Source organism: Belonocnema kinseyi, chromosome 4 (assembly GCF_010883055.1).
Source record: "Belonocnema kinseyi isolate 2016_QV_RU_SX_M_011 chromosome 4, B_treatae_v1, whole genome shotgun sequence".
Taxonomy (NCBI): Eukaryota; Metazoa; Arthropoda; class Insecta; order Hymenoptera; family Cynipidae; genus Belonocnema; species Belonocnema kinseyi.
The window spans coordinates 69,899,534-69,914,497 of NC_046660.1; the positions used below are offsets into that span (position 1 = coordinate 69,899,534).

General features: G+C 29.8%; 2 protein-coding genes across 37 annotated transcripts in view; one reads left to right on the forward strand and one right to left on the reverse strand.

Annotated features, from left to right (window-relative positions):
- The window catches only part of LOC117170504 (twitchin), a 182,578-nt gene that overhangs the window by 135,940 nt on the left and 31,674 nt on the right, over nucleotides 1–14,964 (forward strand). For all 36 annotated transcript variants that reach the window (XM_033357278.1, XM_033357240.1, XM_033357247.1 and 33 more), the window contains 8 exons: nucleotides 2,746–3,071; nucleotides 3,163–3,465; nucleotides 3,557–3,941; nucleotides 7,090–7,295; nucleotides 7,404–7,864; nucleotides 11,056–11,590; nucleotides 13,576–13,770; nucleotides 13,877–14,619. In XM_033357278.1, the coding sequence (XP_033213169.1) occupies nucleotides 2,746–3,071; nucleotides 3,163–3,465; nucleotides 3,557–3,941; nucleotides 7,090–7,295; nucleotides 7,404–7,864; nucleotides 11,056–11,590; nucleotides 13,576–13,770; nucleotides 13,877–14,619 (3,154 nt within the window). The remainder of the gene's footprint in view (nucleotides 1–2,745; nucleotides 3,072–3,162; nucleotides 3,466–3,556; nucleotides 3,942–7,089; nucleotides 7,296–7,403; nucleotides 7,865–11,055; nucleotides 11,591–13,575; nucleotides 13,771–13,876; nucleotides 14,620–14,964) is intronic.
- Nucleotides 1–14,964, reverse strand: part of LOC117170508 — a 92,740-nt gene that overhangs the window by 12,998 nt on the left and 64,778 nt on the right. The gene's annotated exons all lie outside the window — the stretch shown is intronic.

Here is a 14,964-nt window from a genome sequence, read left to right on the forward strand (position 1 = left end):
CTCATAGATTCTAGAAAATTCGATATCCTCAAATAATTCAAAAGCTTTGAAATCTCTTTAAATTATTCAAATCAAATGCCCTAAACATTTCAAATCCTTTGAAATCCTACAAAACGCCTCGCTTTTCGTTAATACATTCTTTGAAATTCACTAAAATATTATAAAATCCAGTGAAATTCTATGATAATATTTCCTGAAACCCTGAAAATGTATTAAAATACATTGAGAGCTTTGAAATTCCTTAAAAAATGATCGAAACCCTCCGAAATCTTACGAAATCCTATGTAATATTTTTAAAAATATCTTTAAATCGTATAGGTCCTGCAAGATCTTTCATATCTTCCGAAATTCTAAAAAATTCTATGTCCTAAAATATGTCAAACTTTTTGAAATCCCTTCAAATTAATAAAAAAATGTCTGGGAATCATTAAGAATTCTCTAAAAAATTAAAAATTAAAAACTCCTGAAAATGCCTCAGAAGATTTAAAAATACCCTTAAGTCTTGAAAATCTCTTCGAATTATTGAAATCTAGTTAAAAAATTTCAGAATCTTGAAAAATAATGTGAAATATTAAAAAGGAATTCAAGACAATGCAGCAACACAGGTTTCATAATCCCCATGGGATAAAATATAGGGGCCAAAGGGTACTTTTCGTCACACACATAAGGTACTTTTTGGCGCTTAAAGGTTTACAAATTCAGAATAAACTCATAAGATTTCCTAACAATTCATATTGAATTTAGTAACTTTGAAGTAAGCTTAGAAAAATCCACGAAAATTCAAAGAATTCGATGAAATTCCTAAAAATTCAAAGTGGGGTTAATAGACTTCAAGATTATTTAAATAAAAACTGCATTTTTTCTAAATCCATTGCATTTAAGAAGGATTTAGTGAATTTAGAACAACCAAAGTAAATTTTAAAAAAATCAGGTAAATTTAAAAGAATTTAAAAGAATTCAGGGTGAATTCCAAAAATTTCAAATTTTTGAAACCCTACTAACTTCTAACACAAGTAATGACTAATTACAACAAAATCATTCAGGTTAAATTCAGAAGAATTCAAATGAATTGCGATAATTTTAAGAATAGAACAAAATTCGATTGCGTACAATACATTTTTAATGAATTTGGAGAAATTTAAAGGAAATGAGAAGAATGATTTGAAATTTACAAAAAAGTGAAGCTGAATTTAAAAAGCAATCAAGTGAATTGAAAACAATTTTAAAATATGAAAAAGTTAATTCAATTGTATCGAATTCAGTGAATTTAGAATAATTCTAAGGAATTTAAAAGAATTTGGGATAAGTTAATAAGAGAACTTAGGGCGAATACCAAATTAATTGCAAAAGATATTTGAAAATCTATTAAAGTTTTGAAGCCCTACGAAAATCCCTCACGTACTTGTGAAAAATTATTTTAAATCCATTACAATGTTTAAATCCCTTAAAATTATTAAAACTCTTAGAATCCCTTGAAATGGTTTAATAAAAATGTCTGTGAATCTTTTAAAAATACCTCAAATATTTCGAACCCCTTTACATCTTTTGAAAGTCCTTGAAACTTTGTAAAGCCCTTGAAAACGTCTAGGAATCATTTGCAATACCCTCAAATATTTCAAATATTTTTAAATCCCATATAATTACTGAAATCATTTTAAAATGTCTTTATAATCTTTTAAAATACACTATTATATTTAAAATCTTTTTAAATCTTTTGAAGTTTTTTTAAGCTCTTGAAAATGCAAGAAATTTGAAGAAAAAAATACTTTAAAATATTTAAAATCCTTTTATAATTTTATTAATTGATTCTCAGATCAATTTTTTAAAAGATTTTTACGAATTTGAAAAAAAAATCCATTGAATTAGGTACAATAGAGTAAATTTAGGAGAATTCAAGTAAATTAAAAAAATTGAAGTAAATTCATAAGATTCAAGAAAATCAATCAAATTCCAGAAAATTCCAAAGAATTGTCAAAGAAATTAATAAAAATTGAGGGTGAATTACAAATCTGCAAAACCCTACGAAATACCTCACTTCTTGTGAATAAAGTCTTTAAAAATGTACTAAAATATTATGAAATTCCGTGAAATTTTATAATGGTATTATCTAAACTACTGAAAATGTATTAAAATACATGGCAATTGTTAAAATCCTTTAAAATAATTTAAATCCTCGGAAATCTTATAAAATAACTGGAAATGTTTTTAAATAACGTGCAATATTTTTAAAATCCCTTGGAATATTGTTAAATTCCTTTAAATACTTGAAATTAAAAGCTCCTGAAAATGCCTTAGAAGTTCTATCAATACCCTAAAACCTTAACAATCCCTTCCAGTTATTGAAATATATTTTTAAAAATTCTTCGGAATTTTTAAAAATACAATAAAACATTTCAAAGAATTCAAGACAATTCATAAATAGGTATAGACCTGAAATAAATATTGATTAACCCATATGTTAATTTATTGAATGAAAAATGACTGATGTGATATTTTCTAATGTTTTTCCTATTTTTTTAAAGTGCCCGACCTTTGGAAGGTTTGATCTTATTATAATTTTGTTGTTGTAAGTTTCATTATGGGCTGCAAATAGGGAACCATAGGGACCAAATCTTAAAAATAGGGTACTTTAGCGACCTTGACTGAAAATGGGGTAAGATAGGGGAATTAGGGACCGACCTGTGAGACCTGGATCAACAGAAGTCGATGATGTCAATTCTTGATGAATTTTCAAATTATTTATAGTGCTGGTGCGAATGTGACGGTTATCGACAAACCATCACCACCTCAGAAGCCATTAGAGGTTTCCAATATTACAAAAGAAAACTGTCATCTGTCTTGGTTACCACCTAAGGATAGCGGAGGCACTCCAATTCTTCATTATATAATTGAGAAGATGGATCTGTCTCGTGGAACCTGGTCTGATGCTGGAATGAGCATGATTCCAAAACATGATGTGACTAGATTAGTACATCGCAAAGAATACCTATTCAGAGTTAAGGCTGTAAATAGTGTCGGTGAATCCGAAGCTCTGGAAACCACAAGTAGTATCATCGCTAAGAACGAATTCGGTAAGATTAATATTAAATTATGATTACTCAAGTGGTATCACTAATCAATTCGGATGTTCATTCTGATTAATTCATGAATTCTTATTTACAGATGAACCTGACGCACCTGGAAAGCCAAGCATTGTTGACTGGGACAAGGACCACGTCGACCTTGATTGGCCAGCTCCAGCTAATGATGGCGGTTCTCCAATCACTGGATACATCATCCAGAAGAAGGAGAAGGGGAATCCCTACTGGACAAATGCAGTTCACGTACCACCTTCGCAAACGAATGCTACTGTTCCTGAATTGACGGAAGGCCAGGAATACGAATTCCGTGTGATTGCTGTCAATGCTGCAGGACAATCAGAACCCTCTGAACCTAGTGACCTTGTCACTGCTAAACCACGACACTGTAAGTGTTGCCTTTGCATATCCCTAATTTAATCAACATTAGAACTGAAAGATTTCAAATTGATATTTAACTTTATCGATTTTTTTTACAGTGGCTCCTAAGATCAAAACACCTTTAGAAGACATCCGCATCAAGGCTGGTTTGATATTCCACGTCGATATCTACTTTGTCGGCGAACCAACGCCTGAAGTAAGATGGACCGTTGCGAACAAAGAATTGGAGACGACCGCCAGAACTACTGTTACCTCCATTGGTTACCATACAATCGTTCACACAGTAAATGCTAAGAGATCAGATTCTGGAACTTACCATTTGCTATTGAAGAATGAGAACGGAATCGATGAGGGTAGCTTCCAGTTGACAGTTCTGGATAGACCCAGTCCACCACAAGGTCCTCTTGAGTATGAGGAAGTCACGAACCAGTCTGTTACTCTATCTTGGAAACCACCTAAAGATAATGGAGGCAGTGAATTAACGTTAGTATCTGATATGTACTCTAAGATCCCCTCCTCTCCCTCTAACAAACAGTAAACAAATATTTCTACGCCCCACCCCCTCTTGCTGCATGTAATTTTTAGTTTCCAGAAATATTTTGCTAGTTATTGCTAGTAGAATTAGGCTGATTTAGACAGGGTGGCCAAGAACTTCATTTTCAAAATTTCCTGATTTCTTCTTGAATAATTTCTCATTTTCCTTGATCATCAATATTTAAATACCAGCATTTCAATCTTAAAATATTTTCATCATAGGATCTTTTATAAACGGAATGAAATAGTAGATAGATATAGTATATTTTTAACAATGTACTTGAATTTCCAACCTAAAAAGATAAGCTCCCAACAAAACAGGTTGATAATTTATATTTTTAGAAAAACAGATGAAATGTATACAAAAAAAAAGAAATTTAATTGAAGAGAACGTAATAATTGATTACAAATTTGTATCTCTTTTTTAGGTGAATAACTTTTCTATCAATTTGTTTTCGTACCTTTTGTCCTTTTTCCACAATTTTTTTATTTTTATTTTGACTGTCATTTTTATGATTAAAACCAAAACTACGTGTCCTCTCAAAAAGTGACTCATAACAAATTTGTAGCTCTTTTTCGGGTAAACAATTTTTGTTGAACCAATGAACCATAAAATGGAATTTTTGATTCCTCATTATTTTTTGTCTAATAAAAATGTGAATTTTTGAATTTTCAGGAAAATGCAAAAATTTGTCATGATAATCTTGCAGGGATTTCAAAAAGCAATGTTTTTCTTTTCTTGCCTCCTTTTCATGTCATGCGTTGTTTGGCTTCAGCTCGATTTGATCCATTCATTTGAACAATTCTGATATTTCCTCAATCATAAATGATGAGAATGTAAAAAAAAAGAATTTGAAACCCAAAAAAGACAAATTTTCACAAATAAAGATTTTTCACTCAAGAAAAAATAAAAGTTTACCTAAATTGTTGAACCTTTAAACCAAAAGACGAATTTTCCCTACAAAAATTGAATTTTCAAACAAAAAATATGACTTTTCACCAAAAAAACCATTTTCTACGAAACTGATGCATTTTTACCCCACAAACATGAAATTTAAAACTAAGAAAATTATTTGTTTGATAAAAATGAAAATTTGCAACTAAAAAAGATCAAATTAAAAAAAATGGAAAAGTTACATTTTCAGTAACAAAATTAATTTTAAACAAAAATGCTTTTCGACTGAACAGTCAAAAAATAAAATTTTAACACAGTAGTTTAACTTTTACACAAGTAGTTGAATTATCAATTAAAAAAGATAATTGTTTAACAAAATAGTGAAAATTTCAACCAAAGAAATGAATTTTCAACTAAAAATATAAATCTTCCCGAAAAAAATGATCTCTTAGCAAAGCGATATTTGAATTCTCAAGCAAAGAAGAAGAATTCTTAATAAAAAAGTTCCATGTTAATTTAAAAAATGTTATTTCTACGAAAACAGATGAATTTTTAAGACAAAAAGATAAATTTTGGAAAGAGTAGTTGAATTTTCTGTTTAGAAAGATTTCAGATGACTTTTCATTATCTAAGTATAAATTTCAAAACAACAAATAAGTTTCTATGATAAAAATTGCATTTTCAATAAAAAAAGACAAATTTTTAAACAAAAAGTATCATTTTTTAACAAAATTGTTGAATTTTCAACCAAATATGTAGTTGCATTTTTATTCTATCGTATAAAGATAAAATTTGCACCAAAACAGACAAATTTGTAATAAAAAACGACACATTTTTATTTAAAAAGCTGAAGTTTCACCAGAAAAGGTTTCAGATCTTTTTTAACACCAAAATATAAAATTTAAATAAAAACTAAATTTTCTACGAAATAGTTAAATTAAAAAAAAACAGCAAAATTTTAAACTAAAAAGTATGATTCTTTAATATCATAGTTTAATTTTCAACAAAAAATTTTCATTTTTATCCAAGAGAGATAAAACTTCTCTTAAAACAGATGAATTTTTGATTAAAAAAGAAATTTTTTAAGCACAATTTTCATCCAGAAAAAATTTCAGTTCTCTTTTCAACACCAAAATATTAAATTTAAATAAAAAGTCAATTTTGTACGGAATAGTTACATTTTCAAAATAAACCAGCAGAATTTTCAAAAAAAAGTTTGACTTTTCAGCAAATTTGTTGAATTTACAACCAAATAGTTGAATCTCTATACAAGGAAGATGTAATTTCTGCTACAGAAGGTGAATTTTAAAATCAAAAGAATAAACTTTGAAAAAGAAGATTTAATTTTTAACCAAACAGTTGCATTTTTATTCAAGAAAGAGGTAATTTCTTCTAAAACAGATGAATCAAAAAAACTCTTGAATAAATAGTTAAATTTGTATCTAAAGAAGATTCCAGTTCACTTTCCAACCCCGAAATAAGAATTGTAAACAATAAGTTAATTTTCTGCTAAATATACGAATTTTTAACCAAAAAATATGCCTTAAAAAAATATTGTTAAATTTTCAACCAAACAGTTGCATTTTTGTTGCAAATTGTTCTATAACAGGTGAATTTTTTAATCAAAAAGACAAATTTTCAGGAAAAAAGAGTTCAAATTTTATCCGAAAAGATTTCAATGGACTTTTTAACACAAAAATAGGAATTTTCGATAAAACAGTTGAATTTTCCAAGAAAAATGCAATATTTATACTGAAAAAGATGAACTTTTGAATCAAAAAGACAAATTAAAAAAAATAGTTTTCATAAAAAAAAACTTCAGTTGATTTATCAGCAACAAATATGAATTTAAACAAAAGGTTAATGTTCTACGAAAACAGCTGACTGTTTAACCCAAGAAGACGAATTTCTAACAAAACAGTTGAATTTTGAACCAAAAAAGGCGACTTAAAAACAAAATGGTTGAATTTTTAACCATATAATAAAATTCATAACTAAAAGGATAATCTTCAGGAGAAAGTGTTTGCGAATTTGCAAAAATAAGTTACATGAATAAAGCACCCCCTCAACCCTACCGTAACAAATGGTCTCGACCCCCCCCCCGCCCCACACACACACACTTAAACTGTTATCTAATTTATTTACGGCCCCTTATTGATAATTTCGCGCAAAGCTTTAAAAATGATTAATATTTTATTACAGTGGATACGTGATTGAGAAACGAGATCTGACTCATGGAGGCGGTTGGGTACCAGCTGTCACACATGTTAATCCTAAATTCAATCACGCAACTGTTCCTCGTCTCATTGAAGGAACGAAGTACGAATTCCGAGTTTGTGCTGAAAACTTCCAGGGAAAATCTGAACCTCTTAATACTGATCGTGGGGTTACTGCCAAAAATCAATTCAGTGAGTACTTGATTTCAGAAATACGCTCCCAAGGACAACTGAATTCTTTGTCCTATTTATCCCACAATTGTCTAACCCACTGGATGCTGAAAATACCTAAAATTACAGATGTGCCCGGCCAACCTGGTAGGCCTGAGTGTATGGATGCCAGTAAGGATCACATCAAAATCAACTGGACACCGCCAATCAGCACTGGTGGATCTCCGATCATCGGCTATGACGTGGAGCGTCGCGACCGAGCAACAGGTCGATGGATCAAGCTTAACAAGGACCCTATAGGTCATACGGAATACTACGATGATCACGTCGCAGAAGGTCATCAATACGAGTACAGAGTAACTGCCATCAACGCTGCTGGCGCTGGAAAACCAAGCGACACTTCAGCTGTATTCACTGCTAAACCGATGAGGGAGAAACCAAAACTCTACCTCGATGGACTTATTGGACGCAGAATCAAAGTTCGTGCTGGAGAACCAATCAACGTTAATATTCCGATCACTGGAGCACCTACTCCTATCATTGAATGGACCAAGGACCTTATCACGCTTCCTGAAACTCATCGTGTATCGGTACGTGAAGCATATTTTTTAACCATTAGCAGGGTGGCGAGTTGACCGGAAAACTGAGAAATGACCAAGAATTTTATTGACCGGGAAATGACCGGGAATGAAATTAAAAACCCGATAATTTATTTCTGATCGTAGCAGACTTCAAGTTTTCATTATTTTAATAATTTATTATATAAATTCACTTGGATCTGGGAATTTTTTACATGGAACGGGCAGTCTTTGAAAGAATTAAAACTGGGATTTGGAAGAAAGGAGTTTAAAAGATCCGACCCAAGTCAAAATTCGTCACAATTTAAAAGTTCCTTCTTCCAAATTAAAAAAAGAGAGTACTTCAAGTAGTTTTTAGAGTAAAAGTAATATTTCGAAGAGTAATTTAAAGGAATCTGTATTATCATAAGAGATAGTTAGCATCGATCAGCGTAGATATCTTTTTCACCACCGTGAAAATAGAAATCAACCTATCGATCAAGTTAACTCTAAAAATATTAAAAAATACTGAACGCCATTTTTAGACTAGATAGAAAATAAAGTTTTTAAATCTTAAAATTGATTTTTTTTTAAAAGTTCAACTCTCGTAAACTCTCTTTCATAAATGGAAAACCTGACTTGAGATAGCGTATATTTCTGAAAGGGGATTCTTCTTTCGATTTCTAATAGCTTAATGAGAGAGCACCCGACCGGCAATCGGAAGTTCTTTAAGTTTGTTTCCCATTGGAGCGACGAAAGTGGATTTTTTTTTTTTTTTAATTTTTATTTCGAACAGGAAATATTTTTGAAATATAATGAAAATTTTTGTACTATTTTTGTCGGGCATTTACCTTTTTTCATGAAAACTAAACTAATTGCGTTTAAAAGCTAAACTCTTTTGTTAAAAAATTAATTTTTTTCTTGTAAGATTCGTCACTTTATTTGAAAATGCATTTCTTTTTGAAAATGTAACTCCTTTGTTAAAAATCTATTTTTCGACTATAAATTTAACTTCCAGTAGAAAATGTAACTATTTTTCCGAAAATCCAATTTTTATTTGTTAAGAATTAAATTTTGGGCGGAAAATTTAACTATTCTATTTTTGTTTGAAATTTTACCTTTTTTAGGCAAAAATTCAACTATTTGTTTCAAAATTAATATTTTATATTTAAAAATTAAACTATTTTTTTATTGAAAATTTATGTAATTTGTTGAAAATTCAACTATTTTGTAGAAAATTAATCTTATTGGTTGGAAATTCATCTCATTATTATCTATAAAATTCAACTATTCCATTTTAAAATTATCATTTTAGTTCAAAATATTCGTCACTTCGGCTGAAAGTTAATTTTTTCAACTGAAAATTCAAAATTTCCATTTTGGGCTGATAAATTACATTTTTTAGTTCAGAATTTAATAGTTTGGATGTAAATTTGTCTCTTTAAATTGAAAACTCATTTCTTTCGTGAAAAATTCACGTATTTTGTTTTAAAAAAAAATACTTTTTGGTAGAAATTCTACTTTTTTGGTAGAAAATGATTCTTTTCTTTGAAAGTTAATCTCATTTTTTCAAAATTCTTCTTTTCGGTTAGGAATTCAAATATTCCAGATAAATATTCATCACTTTAGTTAAAAATTCATCATTCAGGTTAGAAATAGATTTACGTGATTAAAAAATAAACTCTTTGGTTAAAAACTAATTTTTTTATTGAACATTCATCATTTTAATTAGAAATTCGTGTCTTTGGTTTAAAAATGAGGTATTTTATTGAAAATTTGTTTCCTTTATAGTTGAAAAATATTTTGTTCTTAAACAGAAGATGAAAGTACTATTTCAGTGAAATATTCCATAATTTTAGTTAAAAACTTTTTTTCTGTGAAACATTAACTTTTTGACTGAAAATTGAATTATTTATTTTTTAGTTGGAAAATTGTATTTTATATTTAAAAATTCGTCTTTTTTGATTGAACATTGATTTTCTCAGCTTAAAACTCAAATATTTAAGTTTTGGTTGACAATTTCTCTTTTTTAGTAAACATTTTTTGTTGTTGTTGAAAGTTCAACTATTTTAGTTGAAGATTCACTGTTTTGGTTAAAAGTTCATTTTTGTTTAATATTCAACCTTCGCAGTTGAGGATTCATCTTTTTAGTTGAAAATTCATCAGTTCAGGTGAAAATTAATTTTTTCCCCTAAAAATGGAACTATTACATATTCTGTTTAAATTCCATGTTTTTTCTAGTTCAAAATTCTAATATTTGCTTGAAAATTTGTCTCCTTTAATTGAAAATTCAACTATTTCGTTAAAATTCATGTCTTTTGTTGAAAAATGGTATTTTTAAATATAAAAATTGATCTTTTTGTTTGACAATTAATCTTATTGTTTAAAATTCCATCTTTCCGTTACAAATTTAAGTATTTCAGTTAAATATTCCATTATTTTAGTAAAAAACTTTTTTTTGGTTAAGCATTAATTTTCTGACTGAAAATTGAATTATTTATTTCTTGGTTAGAAAATTGTATTTTATAGTTAAAATTCTTTTTTTTTTAGTAAAAATTATTATTATTTTTGTTTGTTTGTTGAACGTTCAACTATTTCATTTGAAGATTCACAGTTTTAGTAAAAAGCTTATTTTTTGTCTAATATTCAACCATTACAGTTAAGGATTCATCATTTCAGTCGAAAATTCATCATTTTAGTCGAACATTCATCAGTTTAGGTGAAAATTAATTTTTTCCCCTACAAATGAAACGATTACATTTTTTGTTTAAATTTGATGTTTTTTGTAGTTCAAGATTCAAATATTTTCTTGAAAATATGCCTCCTTTAATTGAAAATTAAACTATTTCGTTGAAATTAATGTCTTTTATTCAAAAATGGTATTTTTTATAGAAAATTGATCTTTTTGTTTGACAGTTAATCATATTGTTTAAAATTACATCTTTCGGTTACAAATTTAAGTATTTCAGTTAAATATTCATAATTTTAGTGGAAAATGCATCTGTTTGGTTTAGAATAAAGTCATGATTCAAAATAAATGTTTGCATTTTGCGACGAATATAAAATATGTTACTTTTAGTTGAGCCGGAAAATTAAAAAAATTGACCGGGAAAGTTGTCCGTCGAATCGCCACCCTGCGTTAGTTCTCTGCTTGAATTCTAAATACAATAGAAATATCTGTCTTATGAAAATATTTTGCTCTATAAATCTGTAAACCTTTTCAGTCTGAAACTAAGAGCGATCACACACACCTGTTGATTGAAAAATCCGTTCGAGAGGATAGTGGCAAATACACCATCACTGCATCAAATGATTATGGTAGAGATTCAGCAGACATTGATGTCATCGTTGTCGATAAGCCTGGACCACCAACTGGACCTATCCATTACACTGCAACAACTCAAGATTCTGTTTCGTTGGCATGGAACCCACCTGAGGACGATGGTGGTTCGGCTATTACCAATTACATTGTCGAAGTTGCGGATTATGGCACAGAAAACTGGCGCCAGTGTCCAGGATACTGTCCTACGACTCACTTTATTGCAAAGGGATTGTCTGAAGGCAAGAAGTACGTGTTCAGAGTCAGGGCAGAAACCATGTATGGAATCTCCGAGCCTTTGGAAGGCAAACCAGTTGTTGCCAAGTGTCCCTTCGATCCTCCAGATGCACCAAGTCAGCCAGAAATTCTGGGATACACACCAAACAGTTGCAGTTTGACTTGGAATCCTCCTCTCAACACTGGAGGAAAACCTATTACTGGTATGATTTTATTCATATGTGCTTAGAAGTAATGTTTTAACAGGGTGTCCAACGACCTTGACAAACTTGCAAACCTGAAATTCTCTTCAAATTTTTTACGTGAGGCGTGAATTAATTTTAGAAATTTTTAAACTTTTTACTCATTCCAGAATAAATAAAGAGATATTTTCTTAGACTTTATCAATTATTTTATTATTCGCAATGAAAAGACGTTAGCATGGCTAATAATTATATAATTTTTCAATTTCGTCTCCGGTGATATAGAATGTGAAAGTATACATATTTTTTGTGATATTTAACTTACAAATTATGAAAAAATATTGGTTGGAAATTTCAGTATTAATTCAGTTTCAGAATTACAATGAGCTATGGCCCGATTACGGATTTTTCAAGGGTTTCACCATATTTCAAAGATTTAAAAATATTTAAAATGATTTTAAATACTTTACAAAGATTTAACGAATTTAAAAGATTTAAAAAAGGCTTCTGCACTATATTTAAAATATTTCACACAGATTTTAAAACTCTCAAAACATTTTAAAGGTTTTCAAGATATCTAAAAGTGTATAATAAACCAGATTTCTAAGATTTCAAAATATTTTCCACAGATTAAAATTATTTGAATGATTTCAGACGAATAAAAAATATTTGTAAACATTTCACAAAGATTTTAATTAATTCAATGATTTCACAGAATAAAAAAGTTTTCACAAACAAAGATTTAGGAAAAATTTCATAAATATTTAAAAACATTTCACAAGGATTTTGAATATTTCCCAAGATTTTACACATATTAAAAATATTTTTCTAATTTGAAATGAATATAAGAGATTAAAGACAGATATCACAAATATTTTAAAGATTTCATAAACATTTAAAAATAATACATGAGTTCCAAAGATTGCAAAAAGGGTACGGTAATACCAGATTTCAAAAATGTTAAAAGTTCTTGAAAATTATAAACGATTCTAAAAAGTTTCAAAACCTTTTAGAAGATTTGAAAAGAGTCCAAGAATATTTTTAAAAGATTCACAAATATGTTTAAAGATATTTCAAAGATTTCAAAAAATTTGCCAAAAGATTTCGAACAATTAATGAAAATTGCAAGGAGTTTAAATGTTTCACAAAATGATTTCGAAAATTTCAAAAGATTTTAAAATTTTCAAAAGATTTCAAAAATTTTAAAAAGTAAACCAGATTTTTAAGATTTCAACAGATTTTACACAGACTATAAATATTTTAATGATTTCAAATAAATATAAAAAATTTTACAGACATTACAAATATATTAATGATTTAAAATTAATACAAAAGATTTCACAAATATTCCAAAGATTTCATAAAAATGACATAAAGATTTAAAAAGAATACAAGAATTCCAAACATTTCAAATACTTCAATGATTTCAATCGAATATGAAAGATTTTACAAATATTTCAAAGACGTTGAACAATTTCAAAAGTTTTCTACAAATTTGAGAATATTTCAAAAAAATATTTCAATCATTTGAAACGAGCACAAAAGACTTCACAAACAAAGATTGAAGAAAGCTTTACAAATATTTCAAAGATTTCATAAAAATCTCAACAGATTTCAAAAAAATTTCCAAAGATTTCCTAAAAATGTCAAGATTTCACAAACATTGAAGGTACTTCAAGAGATTTCAACTAACTCACAAAGATTTGAAAATATTTCACAAAGTTTTCAAGGATTTTAAAGACGATATTTGTACACAAAAAATTAAGAATTTGTTTATTTATGGTTCTGCTTTTTTTAATAATTGTTGGCCAATAAAAATTGAAATGGTTCCTTTTTTACGTTTATAACAAACGTATTTGTAATTATTTTAATTAATCAATTAATATTTTTGATTAGTTAAAAAAAGACGAACTGAACAACCTGGAAAAGATGTTGAATTTCGTTCCTAAGAATCGCTGGCCACCCTGCTTAAGTGATCAGAAATAGTAATTTTGATTTATTTTCAGGATACTATGTTGAAAAACGCGAACGTGGCGGTGAATGGCTGAAGGTGAACAACTACCCAACACCAAACACTTCCTTCACAGTGCAAGATCTCCATGATGGAGGTCGATACGAATTCAGAGTAATCGCTGTTAATGAAGCCGGTCCTGGAAGACCGAGCAAGCCCACTGAACCGATTACTGCTGGCCACCAAAGATGTAAGTACTTCCAACTGATAACATAATACTCCTAAATTTTAAATCATAGTCGAATTTTCGGGAAACAAAAAAATCTATAATTTTGAAAAAATGTTAAATTTTACAGTACCTCCTGATGCTCCTGAGCAACCAAAACCAGACCGAATCACGAAAGATTCTGTCACCCTGTCCTGGCGTCCACCTCGTAGTGATGGAGGCGCTAAAGTTCGAGGATACATTGTCCAACAAAGGAAAGCCAGGGGAGACGAGGATTGGAAAGACGTCAACAGTATACCAGTTCCAGCAACTGTATTCACCGTTCCGAAACTCAAAGAAGGCGAAGAATATTTGTTCCGCGTCATTGCGGTCAACGATATTGGAAATAGCCTTCCAAGTCGACAGAGTAACCCGATCGTTATTGAAGAACAACCAAACAAACCTATGATGGATCTTGGTGGAGTTAGAGACATCACTGTCCGCGCTGGAGAAGACTTCTGCATTCATGTGCCTTATGTTGGCTTCCCCAAACCAACCGCCACTTGGCTCGCTAACGACATTGTCAAGGATGAATCTGATTCACGAGTTCATCAACAGTTGGCAGATGACTATGCCAGTCTCGTGGTTAAGAATTCGAAACGGTCTGACGGCGGTCAATACCGTCTGCAGTTGAGGAATTCATCAGGATTCGATACTGCCACTGTCAATGTGCGCGTCCTTGATCGTCCTAGTCCACCTCAAAATCTACGAGCTGATGAATTTTCCGGAGATGCACTTACCCTCTTCTGGAATCCACCAAAGGACAACGGTGGTGCAGATGTTACAAACTATGTTATCGAGAAACGAGAGCCTAGACAGCTCGCTTGGATTAAGGTAAGCGTCAGAATTCATATTGAAAATCGAAAATGACTTGTGTTCTAAAGAGTTCAAGCGCTCGGAGAAATTCTCACAAGCATGAGAATATGCTCGACTTATATGTGCTTTGAGAACTTAATGAGCATTTATAAGTATTCTTAATTATAATTTAAATATTCGTAGTTTTTAACTTTAATAATAATTACATCATTTAAATCTCGCGGGAAAATGTGTCGTTTCTAATAGGAAACAGGAATTAATTTAAATGAAAAAAAATCAAAGTAAGAGACAAAATGAAGGGTCCGCGGTAATACCCCCGTGTGATACCTTTTTCATCGGGATTAACATGGAGAATGATACTTC